The 26,488-nt window shown below is 39.3% G+C and overlaps 3 protein-coding genes across 12 annotated transcripts in view; 2 read left to right on the forward strand and 1 right to left on the reverse strand.

Annotated features, from left to right (window-relative positions):
- The window catches only part of LOC5578234 (synaptobrevin), a 76,263-nt gene extending 74,275 nt beyond the window's left edge, over positions 1 to 1,988 (reverse strand). For 2 of the 5 annotated variants that reach the window (XM_001663709.2, XM_021840977.1), the window contains exon 1: positions 1,783 to 1,986. The gene's annotated coding sequence lies outside the window, so the exon portion shown is untranslated. Of the gene's footprint in view, positions 1 to 1,782 lie in introns of all 5 variants that reach the window. The other 3 variants (XR_002499637.1, XM_021840976.1, XM_021840978.1) reach the window with 3 other exon arrangements.
- Positions 1 to 13,630, forward strand: part of LOC5578232 (chondroitin sulfate N-acetylgalactosaminyltransferase 1) — a 183,534-nt gene extending 169,904 nt beyond the window's left edge. For 5 of the 6 annotated variants that reach the window (XM_021840970.1, XM_021840971.1, XM_021840974.1 and 2 more), the window contains 3 exons: positions 10,555 to 11,836; positions 11,909 to 12,057; positions 12,129 to 13,630. In XM_021840970.1, coding sequence (XP_021696662.1) covers positions 10,648 to 11,836; positions 11,909 to 12,057; positions 12,129 to 12,713 — 1,923 coding nt within the window. In that variant the 5' untranslated portion in view covers positions 10,555 to 10,647 and the 3' untranslated portion in view covers positions 12,714 to 13,630. The remainder of the gene's footprint in view (positions 1 to 10,554; positions 11,837 to 11,908; positions 12,058 to 12,128) is intronic. The other variant, XM_021840973.1, reaches the window with a different exon arrangement.
- Positions 13,631 to 13,771: 141 nt separating this feature from the next.
- Positions 13,772 to 18,701, forward strand: LOC5578233. Its single transcript, XM_001663707.2, has 2 exons — positions 13,772 to 14,082; positions 18,557 to 18,701. The coding sequence occupies exons 1-2, from the start codon at positions 13,823 to 13,825 to the stop codon at positions 18,600 to 18,602; spliced, it is 306 nt and encodes a 101-aa protein (XP_001663757.1). The 5' UTR covers positions 13,772 to 13,822; the 3' UTR covers positions 18,603 to 18,701.
- Positions 18,702 to 26,488: the final 7,787 nt, after the last annotated feature.

The raw sequence follows: 26,488 nt of genomic DNA on the forward strand, positions 1-26,488 counted from the left end.
TTGAAATTATTCTTAGCTTCATTGTGCACAAAATATTTGCCAACGTTTGTCCTACCCATGGATTCAAACGTGGACGCGCCTCTGCTCTTCAGGATATATAAAAGGCACTCGACAGTGCTGTGCATGAAGGTTTGATTATAAAATTAAAAGAGCTTAAAATTTGCAACACACATTGTTAGATTAGTCCAAAGTTATTTCTAAAATCGTACACTTCAGGTTAATTATTCGAACACCGAGTCTGAAAAACTTCCTGTTAAGGCTGGTGTTCCTCAAGGCAGCATTTTGGGACCAATATTATACAATATTTTCACATCTGACATACCGGAGTTACCTCAAGGATGTCAGAAATATTTGTTTGCGAAATAGACAGGTCTCTCCGCTTAAGGACAAAAATTTGGATATTTTTTTCTTCATAATTGTCAAAATGGAAAATTTCCAAATGCTTCCAAAACTCAACTTATAATATTTCCACATAAACAAAAAGCTCTTCGTTTGAAACCTTCAAGTGGACATGTTGTCACGATGAGAGGGGTTCCAATAAATTGGTCACTTGAAGTTAAGTACCTAGGGCTCATGCTAAATAAAAAAATAGCTTTCAAATTCATATTGAGGGAATTTAAGCAAAATGTAACAAATATGTAAAATATCTTTATCCCATTATTAATAGGAAATCGAGACTTTGTCTTAAGAACAAGCTTTTGATCTTCAAACAAATTTTCAGGCCAGCCATGTTGTATGCTGTACCAATATGTACTAGCTGTTGTAATACCAGGAAGAAAGCTGCAGAGGATTCAGAATAAAATTTTGAAAATGATTCTGAAGCTTCCTCCCTGGTATACTACTAATGAATTACACAGAATATGCAATGTTAAAACATTGGAACAAATGTCGAATAAAATTATCAATTACAATCTTCTATTCCTACGATAAATACGTTATATTATTATTATAAGTTAAGTTAAATTAATTAAAAGTTTTTTTTTTCTAATGAGGAGGTGAATTCAATTCATCTGTGAAAATTCTGAACTGATGGCAGATGAAATGTAAAATGTTTTTAACAAATTGTAATTTAGTTCAACAAAGTCAGAATGATAGTGAGTGTTACCTAAAAAACACAGAAACATACTATTATTCATAATTTTCATTTCATTTTTAGGATTTTTATGCACATTACGATAATTTTTGGCTTGGATCAAATTGTCATGTTGTACCAGTAAATAACAAATTTTCAAAATATATAAAAAACTTTGTTGAGAACTCCACGACGAAAAATTTGGGAGCCACTGACTTACTGTTTTCGTCAAAAATCATCACTTTTTGTCGTAAATTTCGACTCGTGATGGCTTCGCGGCTCTCTAGGGGCCCGCGTACCACCGGTTGGGAAACACTGATGTAAACAATACGCGAGCTTATGCTACAGGTAATTGATGACGCATTCCGATGCATCCAAACTGACCTGTTGCACTTCCCGTCGATTTGTGTTTTACCCGTTTTACCTCCCATGCAACGCAATGCAATTTGTGGAAGCAACAATGTTGATATCGAACTCCCGATCAAAATTCTAGTTACGGCATTTTTTCTCCTATCTATATACTAACACACATGACTCCCATCACATCTCTGGCGGAAGACGTATCGGGGCAACAGCGATGGGACGGGAATTTATTGGGAATTCGAACGGTATTTAGTGACACGTAAAAACAGCTTTAGAAGCAGTGACTCAATCGGCTGTGCTGAATTTCTCCCTCCCGCAGAGCCACCCACAAAGAGCACGAAACTTACCGCAGGGGCTGAAGCTCAGCTAAATGCAACAATTACTGCGCTGGTTTCAGGTGGTACTGGCCGCGGGACGCACACACTGGATTTTTCTCCGGAAAACACGAAATTTCCGACGGATATTCTGCTGAGACTGGCACTTTTTCTTCCTGCTGCTGCTGCACTTTGACGGGACGGGAGGAGTCTTTTCTTGATGTGAATCGGGTTTGTTTTGACAGATACGGACTGAAATGACGACGCAAAGCGGAACCGGTTGTACCGGTTGGGCGAGCGAGAAAGACCTGCGCATTTTGCGCTTGCGCAGTTGCAGTCTTTTCGGCGCACGACAATAAACTCAGCAAACGCCTGGCTGGTATGCAACAGGTTGAACTAACACGTTGTTTCCGCGCACGGTCAAATTTCTATTCGAAGCCTAAGATGCATGAATTAGCGTTGGGCGATTTTGAATCGATGTTTGGATCACCTGAAATCGGGTGAATCGATTCTCTTCATTCGATTTTTTTATTCGATTCATTTTTATGTATTCGATAAATATTTTTTTATGAGCTGGTGGAAGAGAATTCAAATTTTGAACTAGCCTTGAAGTAGTAAATCTGTTCGATTGATTTTCAAAATTGATTTGATTGAAACATGTTGAAATCAAATGCAAATGCATTTGGTCTAATTTCATACTTTATGAATTTCAATTTGCATTCGATTCGAATCGATTCAAAAACATCGATGCAAACGATTCGATTAAATCGGTGAATCGATTCGACAGTTCAAATATGAATCGATTCAGTAACATCGATGTTCTAGACAAATTTGCCCAACGCTAGCATGAATACCGTATACCGGGGGTAAATTTCATAACTTTTTGTTATATGATCCTTGAAATTGAGATATTGTACGGATATTTTATAAGGAATTTCCACCCAACGTCACTTGAGTGAGAACGACACGTTGATATATCAACGCCTATAGCCTTCCCACATCTTTACTCTTCCACAATACAGTTGTTGTGGAAGCGATGTAGGTACGATAGGCAAACAGTTTCAACACTAAATAAATCGCAGTCGCTCGCTCCGCGTGTGTAGGAACATGAGATGGATGGATATTGGTTATGAAAGGGGTCCGCGTGGTCTGTAGGGATTTGAATTCTAAACTTGTGACCAACTCAGTTATTGGGGCACCAAGTGGCTCGGTAGCTTAGTTGGTAAAGCGCTCGCCTAGCATACAAGAGTCCTGGGTTCATATACCAGCCGAGCACGTGGATTTTTTTTCATAATTTCACCCATAATTTGTCCATCTTTACCACGCGTAATGAGTTAATTAATTTAAAAAAAATATGTTTTTATTGTTTGGACTCGCCATATTCGTCAAAATCGTAGAACATGATTTTGAGAATCGTTCATTTCATAGGGTAAATACCACCTCCCTAATGTTTGTAGCCTATCTAACTCCGTTTTTTCTCAGCTTTCTGATGGTGACCTAAGAATTCTAAACGAGTGGTGCGCTAATGGTGAAAAAACGATTTTTCTAACAAAATTCAAGATGGCGGCCAAATTAAAAATGATTGATCAAATTTTTCAAGTCTCAAATGAAAGCTATATTCTTCCTTTATAGTTTATACGATGCCACTAAGTTTGCTTTGTGTTCTAAGGGAAATATAGGACATATCGCGTGAATAAATACCAAAGATTTATCAAAAAATGGGGTTTTTCGCAAACTGTTTAGCTAGCTGGAGTACGAGGGGTCCATCAATTTGAGAAAACCGAAACGACCACCCTTTCAGTTTTAGCATATACTAGCGATCAGTGACATAAATTTGGAATTTTAACGATGGGTGCCGATGGCGGCTGGTTTCAGCGAGAATTCTCGCTGAACATTACTAAAGGCCCTATGTACAAATGAGAGATTCTCTCGTTATCATTCGATTATAACAGTGGAATACTAAAGATTTTGGGAAGTTTTTCACTATAGATAAAAAGGTGATTTTTCTTGACTAGCGTTTCATACAAAAAACGCAACAGAAAAAGTTAATGTGAATGAAAGAGAAAGTAAACAAAAGAGCCTCTCAAAGTTAGATAGGTCCTTTAGAAACGTTGCGCGAGAATTGCTCATATGTATTATGTATAACCCATTGAGCATATGAAACGTATAACCCATTCAGCTTCATCGGTTCACTAAAACTCGAGATTTGCTTCGGCAAAGTTTTGATGATAATTGTTAGAGTGAGACAAAAGATAGGGAAAATAACACGGTCTCCCGTGTCACCTTAAACCCACTTTATTTACTTTCTTTCACACAGGTACCTTAATTTCCTTCCACTTCCTTACAGCCTCCTCTCCTACACACCAAATTTTCATTTCACCTTCCAGCAAAATGAATTGCTGAAACGGCTTCAGCAAACAACATTTTACTGTATAATCAGTAATATCGATAGTGTTTGCTGAATAGTCCAGCAAATGATAAAATTACTGAAACAATCAGCAAAGCATGTGTCAAACACTTACATTTTTTCTCGATGAATTTCTCAAGCAGTATTCGCAATCAATGCATACTCATAATGCTGTGTTTTTCCCATGAAATATTAAAAATAATCTTTAATTCGGAAGTTCTTAGCGTCAGGTAAGCATCACAATACATTTTGATGAAAACTACGACATAATTGTGGCGTCATTGCTTTCAGATGAATCCGGTGAAATATCAGGGGAACTCCTGCGGCTTTGTTGACAACCAAAGGCAAACGTTTTATAAGCGAACAAATAATCAATTATGAGAATAAAGTGCATATAATGTCTCGTATGAGGTGTAAAAAGGTCACCTGTGCTTTTATTTTAAATTTTCTTTCGAAAAATAGTCCAAATGGAGTAGAAAAAACAAGCTTATACATTTACTGATTGATCAGCAATAGCTATGATCCGCGTGATGAAGAAATTGCTGAAAGCCAGCAATCGAACTGTCAAAATACATTGCTGTAAGTTCAGCAATGTTTCACATTGCTGGATGAATTGCTGGATTTACAGCACAAAAAAATCAGCAAAATTTTGCTGGCTACCAGCAATACAAATTTGGTGTGTACTTTCCCTTCTTCTGGTGTCGGGGCCCCTTCTCCGTTCATCAACTTCACCTCCCGTCCTTCCCTTGTCGCCGCTGACTCACTCCTCTTTTCGGATGAACTACGACCGCGACTCCTCTCACCACTGGCTTCCTGTTCCTCTTATCCTTCCTTCACTCTCCTCGGACAGCGTCGCAACTAACAAAATGGCGGTCACCGACGCGGCCCAAAGCATTTTCTCGCCCGTTTGCAGACTCGAGCGTGACGTACGAGTACTGCAGCGTGCTTCGAGGTGGTACACACCAAATTTGTATTGCTGGTAGCCAGCAAAATTTTGCTGATTTTTTTTGTGCTGTAAATCCAGCAATTCATCCAGCAATGTGAAACATTGCTGAACTTACAGCAATGTATTTTGACAGTTCGATTGCTGGCTTTCAGCAATTTCTTCATCACGCGGATCATAGCTATTGCTGATCAATCAGTAAATATATAAGCTTGTTTTTTCTACTCCATTTGGACTATTTTTCGAAAGAAAATTTAAAAATAAAAGCACAGGTGACCTTTTTACACCTCATACGAGACATTATATGCACTTTATTCTCATAATTGATTATTTGTTCGCTTATAAAACGTTTGCCTTTGGTTGTCAACAAAGCCGCAGGAGTTCCCCTGATATTTCACCGGATTCATCTGAAAGCAATGACGCCACAATTATGTCGTAGTTTTCATCAAAAATGTATTGTGATGCTTACCTGACGCTAAGAACTTCCGAATTAAAGATTATTTTTAATATTTCATGGGAAAAACACAGCATTATGAGTATGCATTGATTGCGAATACTGCTTGAGAAATTCATCGAGAAAAAATGTAAGTGTTTGACACATGCTTTGCTGATTGTTTCAGTAATTTTATCATTTGCTGGACTATTCAGCAAACACTATCGATATTACTGATTATACAGTAAAATGTTGTTTGCTGAAGCCGTTTCAGCAATTCATTTTGCTGGAAGGTGAAATGAAAATTTGGTGTGTAGAACCACTCAAGGTCTTCGAATCTACTTCTCGCACTCCAGCCTACGATCTACGGCAAGGAAACGGCCAATGTCATTCCAAGGTCACTAAGGGTAAAACCAAGGGTCCTGCGGGTATTTGGAGGATAAATTGGGGGTGTTTTAATGATGGGTGCGAATGGGCTCTGGTCGAAGGACTATTACCTGGATGTTCCGGAGTTTTTCACGTCTACCGTGCGGGATCAAAATCCGTACACCTAAGAAATGAATCTAAATCCGTCCACTTTATACAAAACGCCTACTATTTGTATGAAGTGTACAAATTTTGAGCCTGTACGGATTTCGGTCCCCCACTATCCCACTGTCTACCTCCTTAAAATTCTTGCTCTGGCTTGGGTTCGAGTTTCTAATTTTGTCACAGATGTCTATCTCGTTTAACTTATGGCTCGATAATGATCCAGAGCAATGGTGATGTCCTTTTCAGCACCCTCGACCTAGAGTTTCCCGCAGTATGAAAAATTCGCCCCATCATGGCTCCTTCTAATAGAGATAGAAAACTATAGAGGACGAATGTCGCTGGTGTTCCCTTTGTTCTCGCTCAAAAACATGTCGGGTACATAAATGTCAAACTGCATACATTTTCGCGTTGACATTTATAGCCCCGCCTATCTCCGCCAGCAAGAGATGTTCCGACAGTGACGCCAGCGACATTCTTCCTCTATAGTTTATTACCTCTATTCTCCTTCTACACCACTCCCAATGGCTACCCATTCTGATCGTCCAGCGATGCCTGGTGGTGAGTAGCGGAATTTACTTCTATTTGGCTGCATGCTGTCCAGTGGTCGATGGTTGGTGATGCTTAGGGGAAGTGGTGGTAAAATGAACAGGGGTGGTAAAATGAACACCGTTCCTTTTACCAAGAAAAACAAATTTCGATATATTTTTATCACGCACGGACAATTTAGAGCATAAATCTGAGTGTTCGAGTTGATACGGAGGTCAATTGAAGTGAAAATATCAACGAAAACTAAGATTTTTGAAAACCACGTTTGAAAATTAGAACTGACGTAACTTTAAGCTCGGAAGGCTTGAAGTTTTTCAGGGAGGTGAATATCGTTACGATATGATGTCAAATCTGATACCTTTATAATTCTTTTTGAATGGGTTACAATCATTAATGGATGTATTTTAGGTGGGGCAATTGAAATTTTCAGAAATATTTGTTTTGCTCAGGTCTTTTGCGTGGTGTTCATTTTACCATCAAGTGCTGTTCATTTTACCCACATAGTGCAGGTAAAATGAACATTTGCATCGCTTTTTGATAGCGATGAAAATCTGTGAAAATTTAGCTATTTAGTCTGAATCCATGTCGCTGCTATAGATTACATCCCTATTTCCAATGTTGTGCGATAAAACTACACAAATTCCTCGTTTTTCTATCAGAAATAAGATGATTTCCTTAAGGTGTTCATTTTACCACCCCTTCCCCTACAAATATTCAAACGCCTTCTTGGTTTTTAAAACATAACAAAACACGAATCACACTGAATCGCGAAAATCTCAAAAACCTCTGACAGACAGACACACCACTGGTTACAAATATGAGTTCAATTAGAGCGGACCAAGTGAAAATATACTTGTAAGAAAGGCGCGTTCTAGGATCTCCCATAGAGCTTAGTGACATTTGAACACACGAACACTTGCATACGCTCATCATACACAGTTTGTTTTTGTTTTCCTCACCGAAACTTGCACACTAGACTGATGCAAATTTTGAAGTTTTTGCTCCCCTATGCTTAAACGGTGTTAATTATGATGAAAATCATTCTCCCAAAATTTGATGTGATTTGGAAGAAATTTGTTTGTGCACAGGCCATATGAAGTTTCTGTGGAAATTACTATGGAAAAGACCAACCTTATGTGTTCAGTCCTCTAACCGCTTGTAATAATAATTTATGGAAAAGTGACCAAACTCTACTCATGTGAAATCTTCCCAGCTACAACTTTGCCGAAGACCACATTTTGGTGGGACGTAAGGAAAATTTGTTATTAGTGATAACAAAGTCTAAACCATGCTGAGATGATCATTCAATTACTTTCAGAGCAACACTGCTGTTTTGCTGTAGAACATAGTAGCCTGGATTACTTTGATCTATTCTACCCGCCAGGAGCACCACTGTTGCCTGCCGAGCAGTTTGTTAAGCATGCAAAATGCAAACCCAGTTTAGGATTAAGAATAGCAATTTATTCTTAAGTCCTATCAAAATGTGGTCTTCAGCAAAGTTGTAGCTGAAAGGATTTCACATGAGCAGAGGTTGTTCACTTTTCCATAAAGTATTATGTCGAAGAGATAGAGGCCTGAACACAAAAAGTTGGCGTTTTCCATAGTAATCTCCATATAAACTTCAAATGGCGTGTGCACAGTTAAATTTCTTCCGAATCACTTCAAACTTTGGGAGGATGCTATTTACCATAAATAAAATCGTTTAAGCATAGGGGAGCAAACATTTCAAAATTTGCATCAGTTTATTGCACACGCTTTCCAGACTCGTCAAAATGCACATGGAAATATTATCCTATTTGAAATATTTACACCCAAGTTGTGGGTGTTTTCCTAGGCAGAGTGCATATTGTTTTCCTCTAAGGTCCACAACCACATCTACACTACCCAAGTAACCAGTAAGCACTATAAAGCGGCACGTTTACAGCATTATATGCGCATATAGGGTAATCATTTGATGCATGCCAGTTTTATATACGCATATAATGCTATTATAATGCCAGAAAAGGCGAAATAGCGTGCCTTTATAGTGCCAAGATATAACCGTGCTTCTCTGCACCACTAATGCTGATATAAGACCACGTGAGAAACGTCAGTTGTTTTCGCCAGGTTTTCAGGGCGAATATTTTGTGCTTTCGCCTACGCAGCCAGAGAGCTTTCGCGTATGCGGCCAAGCAGCTGGTACACGAGGTAAATAAATGAATGAATGAAAACGGAAACCTCTAAAAGTATGCAAAAAATGTAATAAAATGATACAGATAGTACTTCTCCGTATCAGACATATTCGTTTTGGTAGTTTTCATCCTTTTGAGGATTTGCAATTGCCACATTTTGATCCTCGTTTTATGATAATGAAATTCCTCATTTTGCGTCTCGAACCTGCGACACCCGTATTGTTGAGTTTTTGTCCTGCTCCTTTGCTCCTACGGCCACATAAGATGAATAGTATTGGAAAGAAAAGTGACCAATTTAATTCATCACTTTTCCCCGTCATAAAACCTGCAATTGTAGTAGTGAGAAGATTTATGTTTGACTCCGTCTTACCACTATATGCAAACACAAAGCACGAGGTATATCTGTCAAAACACTGGATGGCATTTAAACATGCTCTGTATTCGAATATAAAGCCAATATAGTGCTTATTTAAAGCCTATATGCATCAGGCTTAGAAGCATTAATGATGCTGTAATAGGGTTTCTATGCAGCGGAAGTGCTGTTATAAGGTGTGTAAGCATTTGTGGTGCTATTATAATGCATGTACGCATCTATGATGCTGATTAAGGGCTTATTATTAGTGCTTATGGTTACTTGGGATGGTTACTTGGGTAGGGCACGCATACCATTGACCGTGATAACCACTACCACCATATAGCTACCAAAAATTTCTATCAGACTCAAGAATCGACTTAAAAGATGCAATAATCAATCAGTTTATTGCTTTTCGACACTTGGTCCGCTCAGTCTGCATAGAAATTGTTGCAATTTCTGACCAACACATCCATACATGGTAAATGTCAGAAATCAAAACCAGATGCATCGAACTATGTATTTTGGGATTGTCTGAGATTTCTTACGCGCCATATGATTTATTATTAATTTTCATGTAAAAAAATCTTATCTGAGGAGCCGGGGGTTGTTAAAAAACCCAGAAAAATGTTTAACGTAATAAATGGACAGCCGCAAAGGGCCACATTAGTTGTTTGGCTATAGGCTTATTCACAAATTTCATAACGCTGAAGGGGGTGGGTGGGTGTTCCAACGAAGTTACGGCTCATACAAAATTTGTAGAATATTCATACAAAAAGTGTTATGAGGGAATGAGTCGGTTTCAAAAATGGTGATTTTTGGCGTTATGAAATTTGTGAATGAACCGTTTGTATGTTGAGAATGCGGAGCTGCAACAAACTGTGTTTCCATGCGTACTGTGGCGTACAAAACAAGACACGTGTCAAGCGCTATAATAAATTCTAGGGGAAAAGAATCGTTTCTTTCTTTTTACGGTCTGATCCGAGCTGATTAAAGAACCGACTTTCACCAAAAAAAGAGCCATGGATCACTCGTTCTTCTGAGTGATTCGGATCTTTTGGACGACTCCGATTCTTTTTGCCCATCTTTATTACTTACCTAGATGATTTTTCAGTCCTCCAAGCTTTAACACTTGCAGATTAAACTTCCTTTTCCTAGTAAATGGTACAATTAAAACATGTGTTTGTGTTTGCACCTGATATCTTGGATATTTAATGCTTACTAGCGCAGCATTCGGAAATATTCAAAATCATTTGCTCTTTACTAGACAGAACTTGATTCAACGAACATGTATCCTGGAGATACAATACAAAAATGTACGAAAACAACTTAAATTAATTTTAAAGGTTTTTTCTTTTTGCCAAATTACCATACGAACGAACTTTTGTATTTACAAACATACGATTTCTCTCTTCTTTTCAGATAGCTTGCCTCATTCTCGCATGCCTCCCCTTGTGTCATTCGTCCTTACTCGATGAACCTCGCAGCGGTAACCACCGAAGGAACGACGACAGCATGGTTCGTATGGCAGGCTCAAAGCTATTGGCACGACTGCTACTGCTAATTTCGTCGGTCACGTTGGTCTCCCTGCTGGCGCTGACCCGGTGCGGCCTCGGCGGACTCATCGCCACAGAAAACGGATTTTCCAACGGAGGCAGTGCTTCCCTTGGAGAACGTAGCGGTGCTCCGCAAGCTTTCGTCGGTGGCGATGAAGAGTACGCTGCTGGGCCCAACTCTGGGGCTCGAGAGTCTTCCGCTGCGCTACCTGCGGCAAGTCGTTTCACGAATGATGAACAGCAAAATGGGTATCTGCAGATGTTGCAACAACGCGAAGAGGAAAATCTCAAAGAGGTAGCGAAGCTTACGGCTGAGATCAAGGCACTCAAGCTGCAGATCTTGCAGCTGAAGAATGTTCAACCGGTTGAGCTGCTTCCAAATGGGACTGGGTTAACCAGCGGTGGAATATTGAATTCTCCGCAAACGCCTACCATTCACGATTGTTCGGCGTTCATTCGACGTCAGGTCGGATCGGCGGAGATCCTTCATGGGCTTCCATTGAACAACGAGTATGAGTTGATCCCGTTCAATCACTTCACGTTCAGCCGGGTTTACCCGATCGAGTTGGGGTTGGGGAAACGCGTAGTTGAGAAGCCAATTGGGTATAAGCGTAGGGATATTCTAGGGGCGTTGAATAAAGCGATCGAGACGCTGAATCGGAATATAACCACAAACATGATGAAGTATACACTGGATGACTTTACGGAGGGTATCTACCGGAATGAGCCCACCACGGGAACGCAATACGAGCTCTACTTTCGCACGAAGGAAGTCAACAAGAGTGCGTCATCCAGTGGGCAACATCATGATCACGGCAACCATGGTACGACCAAGCTGATCGTGATGCGACCGTTCGCACCGCTGCAGACGATCCAGATGGAGGCCTTTCCGAAGCAGCAGGAAAAGGAACTGATCCATATCATATTGCCTTTGTCCGGGCGAACGTCGACGTTCCAGAGTTTTATGGACAAATACGTCAAGATCGCGCTGAAGCACGACAAGCGGGTGCACCTAACGGTGATCTACTTCGGCGAGGACGGCTTGTCGGAGGCGCGGTCGATCATGAGCCGGGTGATCGGCATGAAGAACTCTGGTGGGAATTCGTCCAATTTGAAGCTGCTGGCGTTGAACGAAACGTTCTCGAGGGGTGAGTTGTTTGGCGGATTGGTTTGGAATGTCGGGATGGTGACCTGTGTTTGTTTGTTCTTTTATTCGACAGCTAAAGCCCTGCGAGTTGGTGCTGAAAAGGTGTGGAGCAGCAATGTAAATAAGGACAAGGACGTGCTGCTGTTCATGTGTGATGTAGATATAGTATTTAGCGCTAAATTCTTAGATAGATGCCGTTGGAACGCCAAACCGAACCGGAAGGTTTGCAATTTCAATCTTATCAACAATGAGCTTGACATTGAGAAATGTTTTTCTTTTGTCGTAACTGACAGGTTTACTACCCGGTGGTGTTCAGCTTGTACAATCCTCATGTGGTGTACACGTTGCAGGGCAAGGAAGTGCCTCCGGAAACGGATCAGCTGCTCATCTCGAAGGACTCCGGCTTCTGGCGAGATTTTGGCTATGGCATGACTTGCCAGTATCGGTCCGATTTTCTCAAGGTGCGAGGTTTCGATGAGGAGATTATCGGTTGGGGAGGTGAAGACGTGATGCTGTACCGGAAGTACGTACGATCTCACATCAAAGTTATCCGGGCGACGGATCCGGGTATATTTCACATCTGGCATCCGAAGATTTGTACAGGTGTGTCGGCGGGACAAAAGCTTTCTGTCGATCAGTACCGAGCTTGTATCCGATCGAGAGCGTTGAATGAAGCGTCCCATGCGCAGTTGGGATTCCTGGCCTTCCGGGACGATATCGTGGCAAACGAGGGTAAGATATTGAGTGGAATGAAGCTCGGGAACTCGAGCAAGGTGGGTCATAAAGTTAGTAAAAGTGGTAGCGGCGGTGGCAATAAAACGAGTAAAGACTCGGACAAGAAGCTTACAACGACAGATCACAATAAGAAAAATACATGATCTTTCATGATACAGCATCAGGAAAGCATTTGGCGCATTGAATTCTAGGTTAGACCATCTTAGTAGGACCAAAAGTTGCAGCTAGTAATGTAGGTGAAGCGCGACATAGGTTTAAAACTAAATTCCTGATGTTCGTAAAACGACATAGTCAAAACTTCTGATCTTCACCGATCGCAACGATCTTTAGTTGACATTGAGTTTTCAAAAGAAACCAACTGTACATAAATAGAACAATAATATTTCCCCTTCCTAGTCATTAGGATTCCAATTGAAATAAAGACTTTTAGATCAAATTGAGGAACGAATAAGAACCTAGCAGAATGCTCAACTTTTTGAATAGAACCAGATGGACGGGAAGTAAAAAGTTTACGGTCACTGAGCGCGCTCAGTAAATATCAGAAGGCAATTAAATAATTTTTCCCTGACACCTCCACATATAGAAACGCAAGAATTTTATTACCAGTGTCATGCGTAAAACGATTATCTCTGACCCGTACGCAAATGATAGTGGAATGGGCCGGAAATGATCGTTGGCCGAGTAAATAGAGCGATGACAAACGCGTTCGTTTGAAGATCATCCGCCAAATAGTGTCATTAGAGTTGGAATAATTTTTATCGGTACGAGCGTTATCTAGTTTGTAATTGGTTTGTAAGCGAGAATGACTTTTCAGCGACCTGAAGCGAACCGTAGCTGCATTCATTAGTTCCATTGCCAAAAAGCTGAATCAGCATCGAATGAGAGAGGAATTATGATCGAGGAGTTTGGAAGAGATTGTTAACATATAAATGACCTTTGGTTACATTTGGTTGTGAGAAAATTTGATTTCCTTACCATTGGAATTATTTATCAAAGTGTCAATATGTACGAAGTCGTGGAGGGCTAATAAAAAATTAAAATACTAATTACTTTTGCAGTATTAGAAAGTTTACGACCAAAACGATTCATTTCCATTGTTGATGACATCCATTTTTCCTGTTTCGTGAGTCACGATCTCTTCGTCGTAATCAAGCTGCATCTTCTGAACTAGCTATATAATTGCGATACTTGGTCCACTGAAATCATCATTGTAAGTACAGAGTTCGTGAAGAGAAGCAAAATATCGTTCACAATGTCATCCAAGGCGCTTTTCCTCGTAGCATTTGTGGTTGCATCCCTAATTCTAGTCGCGACAGCAAACGACGACGAACTCAAACTGACGGAAATCGAAAGTCCCGAGTTCAAAAAACCAGCAAAAGTTAGCTCATTGGGGGAGCTTGAGGGACCGGATCCCGACAAACCAGAAGGACCGATACAAAACAGACCGAAACCGAAAGATCCCAAGCCTGAAGCGGGCCTTTCCGAAAGTCATGCGGAAGTACATGAATCAAAGTAAGAATCCAAGTGTTGTATTCAACTATCCAGCTTTTTAAAAGCGCTAATGGCTGCCGCAAACAGGCTCGCTTTTTGGTAGGGATCGGTCAATCTGACGTTTGGCTTGGGTCGTTTTATAAAGTCCATTTTACGAGCCGTTTCGGATCAGCTGATCGCACATTTAAGAATGAGAACTTGACAGTAGGCGGTTGCGTATCGTTTAAAAGTAACAGCAATATCATCAATGTTGTCGTTTCGTAAAATGGACTATAGGCCTATTCACAAGACGTTTCAAATCAGCTGATCGGGAAGCTCTTTGACAGTTCTTCTATGGAAATGACAGCCTCGTGTTTGCACCGGTCCTCCACCGATGTAAACAAATGCATAGACGGACCTGTCACATGAAAAGGCCTATTGATCGGACGCAAGCCAAACGTCAAATCGACCGATACCTACCAGAAAGCAAGCCTATTGGCGCTCGTAATAAGCTGGATAGCTGTCATAATTTAGAGAACTTATACATGCATTCCAGTATTTCTTTCACGAATTTCTTCAAAGATTTAACCAAGAATTAAAATCAAATATTTCCCAGAAATTCCTTCAAGAATACCACTTGAGAGATTCGAACGAGAATCACCCCTGGGATTTCTCTCAGAGTCTCACCAGTAATTTCGCCAGGGATTCCTCCAGTAGACTCTCTGCAATTTCTCCAGAAAATTATTTCAATAATTCCTCCAGAGAACTGTCTTCCTCAAATTTTGTCAATGGACTTTTCCAGGAGTTCTTCTAAAGCTTCTCCAATTTCTCCAAGGATTTTACCAGATATTCTTTTCGGAACTCCACTTAAATATCGTCAAAGAATTTATCTAGATATTTTTTCAAAGAGAATCTATGAAGAGTTTTTGATTTCTGAGATAGAACCTAAAAAAGTACTGAGAGATAATCAAAGGATAATGCTGGAGATTTTCTGGTGGAATTCTTGGGGGCTTCTCTGGAGGTATATTTTGAGGAATTACTGTAAAATCTGTTCAAAAAATTTTCGGTGAAATCTCTGGTAAATTTTCTCAAGGATTCCTTTAAGAAAATTCTTTAGGTATTTCTTACGACATTTTTGAAAGAAAGAATCTCTGCAGGAATTCCTGATCAATGTTCTTGAGGAATTACTTTTGGAATTCCAGGAGAAATGGGAAAAATCTGATATTTGACGTATGAATATGTGATTTTTAAAGCACATTCTCATACGATACATGAATCACTGGGTTGGATTTCAGTAGTTACATGTTTTGAGAAAATGATATGATATTCTTAAATTCCATCTGTTTTTTTTTAATTCTTCTCTAGATTCTGTATGACGCGAGATGACAACAGTGTGTTTACAGTAGAAATTGCTCCTGGGATTTTTCCAGGAATTCATCCAGTTTTCTCGAGTCAACCTATCAGGATTTCTATAAAAGATTCTTAAACTATAGAGTGCATACCCGAGCAGAAGCTCGTTATACAGTCGAATTTCGTTCGTTGCACTATCTTCAAGTGGGCCACGTTTTGATTGGGCTCCCGTTAGTTGGGCTATAGCCCACCTAAAACGAAGGCAAACGTCATTTTCTGACATAAGAGGCAATTTATCAATGTTGGCAACTCTGTTTTTCTTTTATTCTATGTTAGATTAGTGACGATTAGTGAAAGTCTTTCACTAAGTGGGCTACAGGTTTAGTGCAATGAACGAAAGATGACTATCGTTTTTTGGAAATCAGGAAATTTTAGATCTATATCTTGTTGTTGCTTCTTTACCGTGTTAATTGGCCAAAGCTAAAGAAAGGTAAATTGAGAATTTTATTGAAAAAAATATGTAATTGAAATATTTTTGAAAAAAAAAACTGTGTATTCCGAATAAACCTTACCGAAGTTTTAAATTTCAATTTTTTTAATTCAAATTCCGGCGAAAATCTTATAAAAGATTTATTTTTGGGTTCTCTTAAACAAGATGAAATTTCCGCAAGAACTCAGATTTTTCGAGGAAAAGCTTTAGAAACTTGTAAAGTGTTTTGTTCAAGATTTCTTCAAGAGTACAAATTGGGGTCATCCAAGGATCCGCTAACAATTCCTCTAGAAATTCATTCACTCGTTCTTGCAGGGTTTTGAGCAGGAACTCCTCCAATAATTTTTCGAGGAAAGCTTAGAATTTCCCAAGGAGATTCTTCCAGTAATTCTTCCACCGTTTTCTGCAGTAGTTACTGTTGGAGACTTTCTCAAGATTCCAACAATAGTTCTGGCAGGAAAACTCACAATGATTCATTCAAATCCTACAAAAGTTCTTCCTGGATTTTCTATGTGGATTTTTCCTGTTATTCTTTAACCAATTCCCACAGAAATTTCTTCAAAACCCCTCCCAAAGAATCGCTCCAGACATTATTTTAAGAGCTATTTGAGGTAATCCTCCTCCAGGAATTTTCCATTGATTCCCTCCTCTGGAGATTCCTCCTGGAGAACTTTATGGAATCCTACCTAGAAAATCGTATAAAAAACGTATAAAACCAATGAGAATATATACTAAATAAGGTGTGGAAGAAGAAGCAATGCCTATGTATTATTAAAGAGAAAATGCGTAAACAAAAATAACTACGTCACTAATTTACACGGCTTCTTATGGGAGCTCACTTGGTTGTAGTTGTGAAACATTCTGCACCGTACACAGTTGTCACGCACACTAAAGGGCTTCTTCCTCACCTCGGTATGTATTTTCATTGGTACGTTTTTCGCTGTTTTCGTTGCAATTTTATGCGATTTTCGAGGTCATTTTTTAGGTCGATAAAAAACCAAATTTCTGAAACTATCGCCGAGAGCCAACTTGTGCACTGGAATACTTTGTATTACGTGCAAACAATATGTTAAATTTGTTCTTAAAGAACTTATTGAAGGACCTCAACTTCAATCAACTCGTGGAGGCAAAACGCTTAGCCCTATTTCATAACACCATAGCAAACGTAATGCCACGTTGAAGTTACGCGCAAATTGGAACCTTGCAAATGTACATATTTCGGATCAGATAACAAACGCTTGGATGTATGCGTCATATAAGCAAGCATGATTGTGCGCGTACGTTTAGACTGATGGTAGCATAAATTCAGTGAATTGAGTATAGTGAGCATGATTTTTTTCGTCCCTGGTTTAGAGTACGATGAACGCCTAACTCAAGCGGGACGTTTTACCCAAGGGAGATACCCGCGGCTTCTTCTTGCTACCCCAACGTGTCTGTGGTTATAAAAAGTAAACAACCATACTAAATAACGACCAAACAATGGTGATGGCGTAACCAGTTTTTTTTTTCAAAAATATTTATTTCATGAATTTAGCAGAATTGGCTGATAAAAAAGGTCAACAGCGCACTGCAGTAGCTCGTAGTATTTAACTGCTTGCAAATAATAGCTTTCAAGTGCATTGATTACCTGTAATTTTGCGAATGTTGATAGTTACTTTTCCACGTTAAGGTGGTTATAAAACGAAGCCAAACTTTGAATTTTCATATGCACAAGACTGGATAATCTGAAAACCGTTTGCGTTGAAATTCAATCAAATTACTTGCTGGCTGGTGATAACCAAAGGGATAAATTTTTAACGGGGAGCGCTGTTTGGTTCTCAAGTCTTGTGCTCTTGAAAATTTGAGGTGTGGCTTCTTTCTATAATCACCTTAAGCCTTAAAACTGGTTCTGAACTCTTTTCAATTTTACTCCCATTTGACAGTCGCTCTCCACCCTTGGTTTTACTCCGCAAAACAATACATATTATTATGCAGTTAAGCATTTAAAAAAAAATGATTTATAAATCCCAGAAGTTGAATCATTCAACTTTACACATCTTTTAGGAGAATAGAAATCATTTCAAGACTGAATGATTTTCATTCGGTGTGATTTGTTAACAGATGATTTCCACGCGGATGAAAATCATATTGAATTTGTCTGAAAATCGGTATGGGGCTCGGGTAAGGCAAAAAATCATTAAATTCATGGCGGGGAGTTTTGTTCAGTGTAGAATAGACCGCGATCGCTAAAACTGACCTTACAGTTGGGATCGAAATCCCAGTTTCTGCCAAAGGATACAAACTATACTGCCCATAACTGCATAACAGTCACATTCGACATTTTTGACAAATTGGAGTTAATACCATGTAGAGTCATCAAATGATAAATACTTTCGATCAACTCACTGAAATCTGTAAGATTGTTCTAGAAAATTCGAAAAAAAATACCAAGTTGAGAGAGCCTCGTTATATAATAGCAATGAAATTTCTATCAGAATGATTTTCTGACTATTCACCTAGTGATATGAGTTGTACAAAATATCAGCCTCAAATAAGCACTTATGAGTTCTTGGTAATTTTTAGAAATTTTAGTTAGAAATACTAGTATACTAGTTCAACAAAATACTATAAATAGATTACCTATTTCAACTGAATGTTTTAGTTATTATTTATATTTTTTTATGTTTATTTCAATAGCACTGATGTCGAAACAGAACAACAGCACGTAGAAACACCACAATGAATGAAGGAAATGCATATGTATCAATGAAAGAACCCAATAAAGAAGTAAAGACCCGGCTATATATAGTAATTAATAAAGAGCACCTTTCTGCACCGCATTGATTTGCATTTTTTTTTATTATTTTATCGTAGATAACCTGATTAATTAATAAAAGTTTACGCAACAAGTTACAGAATGGTGATTTTTACAGCACGAGTCGTAAATTTAACCAAGACCTCTTGAGGGTATCAGAAATTATATCGGAATGCATTCACCATCATTTTACAATTTCTGAAAAATTGTTGTGTAATGATTCATTACGCAACTCAAAACAGCTGCGTAATGAATCATTACAGCACTGGTTTCAGTTGCGTTATGATAATTCCCGCACTGCATACTTCAGTGCAGGAAAGTAGGCCGTTTCATGACAGATTGGCGTGATGAAAAACAGCCTATTACGATGAGAAATTGCAAAAAATCATAATTCTGCAACTTGTTCAATAAACTACTATTACAACACGAGTTTGACTATTTAATTGTATAAGGAATCATAGAAGGATGCATCCACCAATATTTCGTAGTTTCTGGAAATGTCTGTGCAATAGTTGCGTAATAGTAGTTTTTACAATTACTCATCGTAATAGGCTATTTTTCATTACGCCAATCTGTCATGAAACGGCCTACTTTCCTGCACTGAATTATGCAGTATGGTAATAGACATTACCTAATTGAAACCAGAGCTGTAATGATTCATTACGCAACGCTTTCTCATTTCGCAACTGTGTTGAGTTGCGTAATAAATCATTACACAATATTTTTTCAGAAATTGTAAAATAATGGTGTGTGCATTCCGATATGGTTTATGGTACCCTCAAGTGGTCTTCTACGAAATTGCAAAAAAAAAACATTGTACGTAACTCGTTGCAGAACTAGATTTTTACAGCACTCGCCGTAATTATTCAAATCGGCAAGCCTCGTTGGATAAATGTACTACTCGTGCTGTAAAAATCATCATTGGGATGGTACACAAATTATGTCACGCTAAATTTCAACATTTTCGAACCCCTCCCCCCCCCCTTTGTCACACTTTTTGTATGAGTCCTGCGAAAATTTTGTAAGGCATGTCACGCTTGGCTCAACCCCCTCCCCCCCTTGGAGCGTGACGTTATTTGTGCATGATCCCATTCTGCAACTTGTTGCGTAAACTACAATTACGGAACAAGTTGCAGAATGATGATTTTTACAGCACGAGTCGTAAAGTGCTGTAAAAATCGAGTTCTGCAACGAGTCACATACAACATTTTTTGCAATTTCGTAGAAAACCACTTGAGGGTATCAGAAGGTATATCAGAATGCATTCACCATCATTTTACAATTTCTGAAAAATTGTTGTGTATTGATTCATTACGGAACTCAAAACAGTTGCGTAATGAGAAAGCGTTGTGTAATGAATCATTACAGCACTGGATTCGGTTGCGTAATAACATTTCCCGCACTGCATACTTCAGTGCAAGAAAGTAAGCCGTTGCATGACAGATTGGCGTGATAAAAAAACAGCCTATTGCGATGAGAAATTGCAAAAAAAAAATCATAACGCAACCGATTTCAGTTGCGCAATGATTATTACGATACTGTATAATTCCGTGCAAGAAAGTAGGCCGTTCCATGGTGTGATAAAAAACATTCTATTACGATGAGAAATTGCAAAAACAGTATCCGTTGTTGCATCTGATGAGTGTCCAGTTCTGTCTTTTGTAAAAACAAAGTATTGCAGAAAATGACTTGGAATAATACTGCTTAATATTTCAAGAAAATAGAGAGGGATCAAGTTTACACAGTTTCCCCTACTAACAAAGAACTAAATAAATACCGAATGAATAGCAATAACAGAAAAAATAAAATTACAGTTATTCTTGAATTTTAATTTTTACCCGGTATCCTAAGGGCCAATGTATATTATTATTTCATTATTTAAAATAATTGAAACTCTCCTATTCTCCCAGTATAAACCCTCTCTTGAAACACAAATTTACGGTCGTTGCACCGATACAGTATCCCTCCTCATATGTTTAATCCAAATTGTGTTTAACGACTTTTTTTGGCGAGTCATGCTCTACATCAGCATTGCCGAAGAGAACCGGACCGAACCACTCAGGTGATAAAAGAGTGGGCACTTTTCAATTTTCCGGAGATACGGTTCTGGCAGAAAACGGTAAAAAGTCGAACCGAACTGCCCGTACGACGGGTCTTCTCGAATGAAAATAATTAAATATTCAAATGCCTCCCGGAACAAAAAAAAATCCCACTTGCGCATGGTGGAAAGATAATGTAGAAGGAATCTGCCGAATTGGACCGGTGGTGGAAAATTAGCATAACGTTGAAAAAAGGCATACACCTACATATATGAGAGGCTAAGTTATTGTAACATTAAAAATTCAAGCAATATCGCGAAACGGAAATAAGGCCATTGTCCTTTCCAGCACCGGTCACCACAACCAGACGCCAATAGAGGAGCGATGCGATTCCTGACGCGATGGTGGGATGTATCGAAGCGTGCAATTCATAGTTACACTCAGTACAATTCTTCATCAGCAAGAACTGTATCGAAAAGTAATTAGCAAGATTTTTAAGTGTCCCAGAAATGTTGAGTTGAATCTAAATCCAATCCTCAAACATTTTTGTCCTATCTCAAACTATATATAATATTGAAGGTTTGTCTGAATTTTTGCTACACAAAAATTATAGAACGAGAATCTTGAATATTGCCAACTTCTTTTCGATACAGTTCTCAGCAACGATGTCATCGACATTTGTCCCCAACAAACAAATCATCATGGCAGGTCTTTGTCATTGCTTCTTCCAAGAGGCCATTATCGGAAGGCAACTGCTGCTCGACGACCGTGACCAAGGTACCTTACCTATTCTTATTGCTCGTCTTTCGTTCTAGTACCTAGATAGGTACTTCTAGTCGGGAAGAAGAGTTTTCGCTAAAGCAGCTTAATTTTCATAAAGTGGAATATTTGCGCTAAGTGGCTCCTTTGTTCTCATGGAGTCTTAAGAACGTCGACGAAAACGATGGGGTGTTGTTGGACGCTTTTTTGAGTGGTATAGAAACCGTTGAACTCGTTGTCGGAAAAGCTTCCAGATGCTGCAGGGTTAATTATTATTTATCATTATGTTAGATTTTTTATATATTGATATAATTGAAACGAAATCAAACTCCAAAACATGTGTATCCCTTCCATAGCCGAGTGGTTAGGGTTCACGGCAATGAAATGAAATTTTTTTTAACTTTTTACTAGATTTTTGTAAGATTATGTAAGAACCAGAAGTGAGAACGAATTTCTTCGTAGTCGTAAACGTCGTACGCAACGAGTTACGTACAACATTTTCTGCAATTTCGTGGAAGACCACTCGAGGGTATCAGAAATTATATCGGGATGCATACACCATTATTTTACAATTCTTGAAAAAATGTTGTGTAATGATTCATTGCGCAACTCAAAACAGTTGCGTAATGAATCATTACAGCACTGGTTTCAGTTGCGTAATGACTATTCCCGCACTGCATACTTCAGTGCAGGAAAGTAGGCCGTTTCGTGACAGTTTGCGTGATGAAAATCAGCCTATTACGATGAGAAATTGCAAAAAAAATAGTTATACAGCCGCTTGTTGCTTAAACTACGTACGATTGGGAGAAGTTTCAAAAATATCAACATAGATCTTTTGGACAGCCTAGAAAAATCTCAAAAACTATGCATATATTCTACTAAAATTCTTAAATTTTAACAACTTCAAATACCGTAATCCGGGGTAACATTGATCATTTTTTTTGACGTTGGATAACGTCTTACGGCAACATATGGGGGTACAATTCAGAAAAACGAAAAATTGAGCATGTAACGAAAAATGGTCAGGTTTTGACCGCTAATAACTCAGTCATTTATCGATAGATTTTCAATATTTATCCATGAATCGATTGGAAATTTATCTACGCGTCGATTCAAATTGAAGACACTATTGATTATTAGCAACAAACTATTGAAAAATCGTGAAACGTTGACCCCTTTCTTATCTAACCAATCACGTTCAAGCACATTTTTCGGTTCCGCTTCCCACTATAAAAGCGCACCGCACCCTGCTTCTTCCCTCATTCTTCTTTTCGCGGTCGGACTGTGAACACGGTCGGGCGAGTCATTTTCGCTTTGCCTTTGCACCCGCTTCACAGTTCAATTTGTGTCGTCGGAAGAGGAAGACGCAAGATTGATTTGCGGCTGCGATGACGATCGCTTTGGAACTTCTCCGAGCGGCGAACTACTGCCGCTCGGAAAAGCGCCCAAGCCATCGTCATTGCCACCGCAAATTTATCCGCGCTTGCAGATTTCGACTCGTGATAAATTCAGCTTCGGTGGTCAAGAAGTAAGCCCGCTAGGAACGAAATACCACAGGCCCTCTGAGTTGCTGATCCAAGGAGCTGCTGCTAATCGAGCGTCGGATTGGTGAAATTGCACAAGATTTCAAGAGTGAGCATCGTTTCCAGATATCGACTTATGCCCGGGGATCCACAACCCGCTGGTCTTGTGCGCCATCCACGTCTTGAAACATTTAGCTGGTTCGTCGTATAAGCAAATCGGCGCTTTTCAGGGCCATCAAATGTGTTGAAAAGAGTTAAAAGAATAATATTTCCGACCTTATTACATCTTATATTTCTCAATCAATCTCACAGCTTCAAACAAAATTTAATTTGTCATGAATAATTGATGGCACGACAATTTGATACTGTATTCGCGGACGCAGCTGCAGTGCCGTCGGGGCGAGTGCTCTACATTTAACAAAGATTGTAAAATAGAGTGTCATTTCCAACAGCTTCTTAGACTTGCCATATTAGAATGCTTCTGAAAAGAAATTCTCATAGAACAATTTTCATCATTTTGGCTCCAGAAATTTTCCTTCATACTAAAGAAAACTATTGATTATCAATAGCTAACCATTGAATATTGGAAATCTTTCTACGAATCGGCTCCTATAATCAAAGCTATTGATTTTCATAAATAAACTTTTGAAAAATTGATAAATATCAAAGCATGTCTTATTTTCCATAGAAAAGCACATTTTTCTTGTATAGTCCTAGCACAGACATCATTGCTCGATATCTTAACCACTTTCGTCATGCAAAGGGAAACGCCCCTTTCGGTCTTCTTCTTACTCCTCTTTATTCTATCGTTTTCAGTCAATGCCAACCGAGCTTCAATGAGCCCCGCGCACATCAGTCAATCGTCGACCAGCAATTGATGAAGGACTCCTATCGGAATAAATTTTACACATTCGTCGTTTCCGCTGCTTCTGCTCTTGTTTATTCCCAATCAAAGCTAAATGCTGCGGGTTCCGTGTTATCGCTCATCATGGCCATGGGCATCCAGCTAGACCATTAAATTCGTGGAGAACGCGTCTAGAAACCTTGAAAATTGCCGTCGGAGGAGTGAGAAAACCAACGAATACAAGGAAGCACAAAATTACCGACCGCATTTCGATTTAATCGTCTTTGGTAATCTTTTGGTGTGTTTCTGTCTAACAATGGATTGACAACCCAGTTTGATCGACGGTGACTAGCCCCAACCGTCCTTTTCAGGACGACCATTTCATTTTGAAAGAGTTGTGAGAATTTTCCACCGTGAAGAGCGACATTACTGGTGACTGGATGTGATTGATTCAGATTTTGGTCAGTAATTTGCATGCAATCATTTATCACGGCTAAATAATGCTTCGCGAGAATCACAGTGTTAAGAAATAAAATTCCCATTGTGCGCGCGCTGACAATCGTCGACAGTGTGTGCATGAGTCGGATAAATCGCGAACGGCACTTGAATGAAGAATCCATTGCCTCGCATTTAGTGATGATTGAATGATGCCGTTCTCGTCGTCGCATGCTAGAGCGAACAGTATCAACTTGGCGAACAAAGAACTAAAACTTATCAGCAACAGCTTTGTTGACGTTTTGATTTGGTAAGAAATTGTCGAATCGAAATACACACAGAGAGAAGACTGCAAAAATGCTACCGCCGCCCGACCTGTGCGACGGGAACCTAGATAAAACTTTGTTTGCCATTTATCTCCGTTGAAAACTTATCATTCGAAATTACAATTGATAACTAAATTATTTAAATAATCAATTGTGGCTCTGTAAAAAGTTGTTGTTTGAAATTGTGCTTCAATGCAATTTAAGCGCGTTTGCCACGGATACGACGAGCCAGCTGGATGTACTTCGGCATGATGGTGACACGCTCGGCGTGGATCGCGTACAGGTTGGTGCCCTCAAACAAACCGACCAGTTAGGCCACGCTCGCTTTCTGCAGGGCCATGATGGCCGAGCTCTGGAATCGCAGATCGGTCTTGATCAAGAAGTCCTGCGCGATTTCACGGCCAGATGCTGGAATGGCAACTTGCGGATCAGCTGTGCCGCACACGATCCGCAAACACTGCACCAGTTATAATGTAGAGCTGGGTTTGTCAGATGATTATGGTGACATCTACGCTGCCGAGATCACTACAATGAATTGTCGGACACTACTGGTTTATCTTTACATTTCCCCGGATAGAACGAAGAAGCAGAAGAAGTTCCTCATGGCGCGGAATTTGTTCGAATACCTAAAGGAGACCATGCCAATCATCGTGACAGGAAACTTCAACATCGATTTGAGCAAAGAGGAGAACATGGAGTTACCGGACTTCATGGACAAGTACTTAAACCTCAAACTGGCTTCGGAACGCACTAAAGCAACCGATCTTAATGGATCATGCGTGGAACTAACGTTCAACCGGAATATTTGTCTGGAGAGCAAAAGTTACCGCTCATGCTTCTTCTTTCATCGACTGGTTCACACAATGTCCATAATAGGTCAGATTTGACATGCAACAAATCTCGATAACTTTTTCAAATCGACGTAAGTAACTTCCATACGGTTTTGAGGAAATTAATTCAGAAGAACCACAAGCTGTCAAATTTTGTATACAATGAGCTCGCGTTCAAAAACTGTGGAGTTCCAATTATTTCACACAAGAATTTTATGACAAATTAATAAGCCGTTTTATTCAGTTACTTGCGACGTTTTTCTAGCAGTGTAAAATCGACTCAAGTAGTGTTTTGTTTTGATTCGTGGTTAAGTCACTTTGTCTCTCCATACAGCCGGGCAGCGAAAGTAGTGGTTTGGTTGCGAAAGTTGATAATCTTACTTTCGTCGTTTTGTAAATTCGGAAATTAAACGTTCTAAAAGTGAAAAATCGAGTTGGTTCAGAGCGAAACGTGTAGAATTTCATCTGCGAAACAAGTAGGATCGATAAAGTAAGTTTGCACACTTTTTTGACTTGAGTCTATATGAATAAGTTTTCGAGAAATAGTGTGAAAAATGATTAGATGTTTATCAGTATCAGCACTAATTTTGACCTACAAGAATTCTGTGACCATTTTCGGATTTTGATACAAAGTAGGCCAAAATCGTATGAAAAGGTCGAAAAGCAGTGTTGGGTCGAAAATTGGTGCTCTTCCCCTAGAAATCTTACATAAGTTCGTGACGGTCTCAAGCCGCGAAATAGAAAAAGCTAACGTTATCCAACGTCAACTTGGCGGTCGTATCTTGGAAACAACCTCTTACTTTTAGTTTTTCTCAAATTTTTCATTTCACAATACAAATGTTACAAGTTTCATATTTTTAAAACAAGTACTGGCACCCACCGCTCCTAGCTATGTACTTTATTTTGTTTTTCGAAAGATTTAATTATGTTCAAATAAATGTTTTAAGTGATTTTTTGATTCAGCTGATATGGGGTAACATTGATCACCCAAGTAAACAACGTTCGCTAATATTGGAAATGTCGTTACTTACTAAAATCAGGGCCCCTGAAGCCGAATA

Source organism: Aedes aegypti, chromosome 2, assembly GCF_002204515.2.
Source record: "Aedes aegypti strain LVP_AGWG chromosome 2, AaegL5.0 Primary Assembly, whole genome shotgun sequence".
Lineage (NCBI taxonomy): Eukaryota > Metazoa > Arthropoda > Insecta > Diptera > Culicidae > Aedes > Aedes aegypti.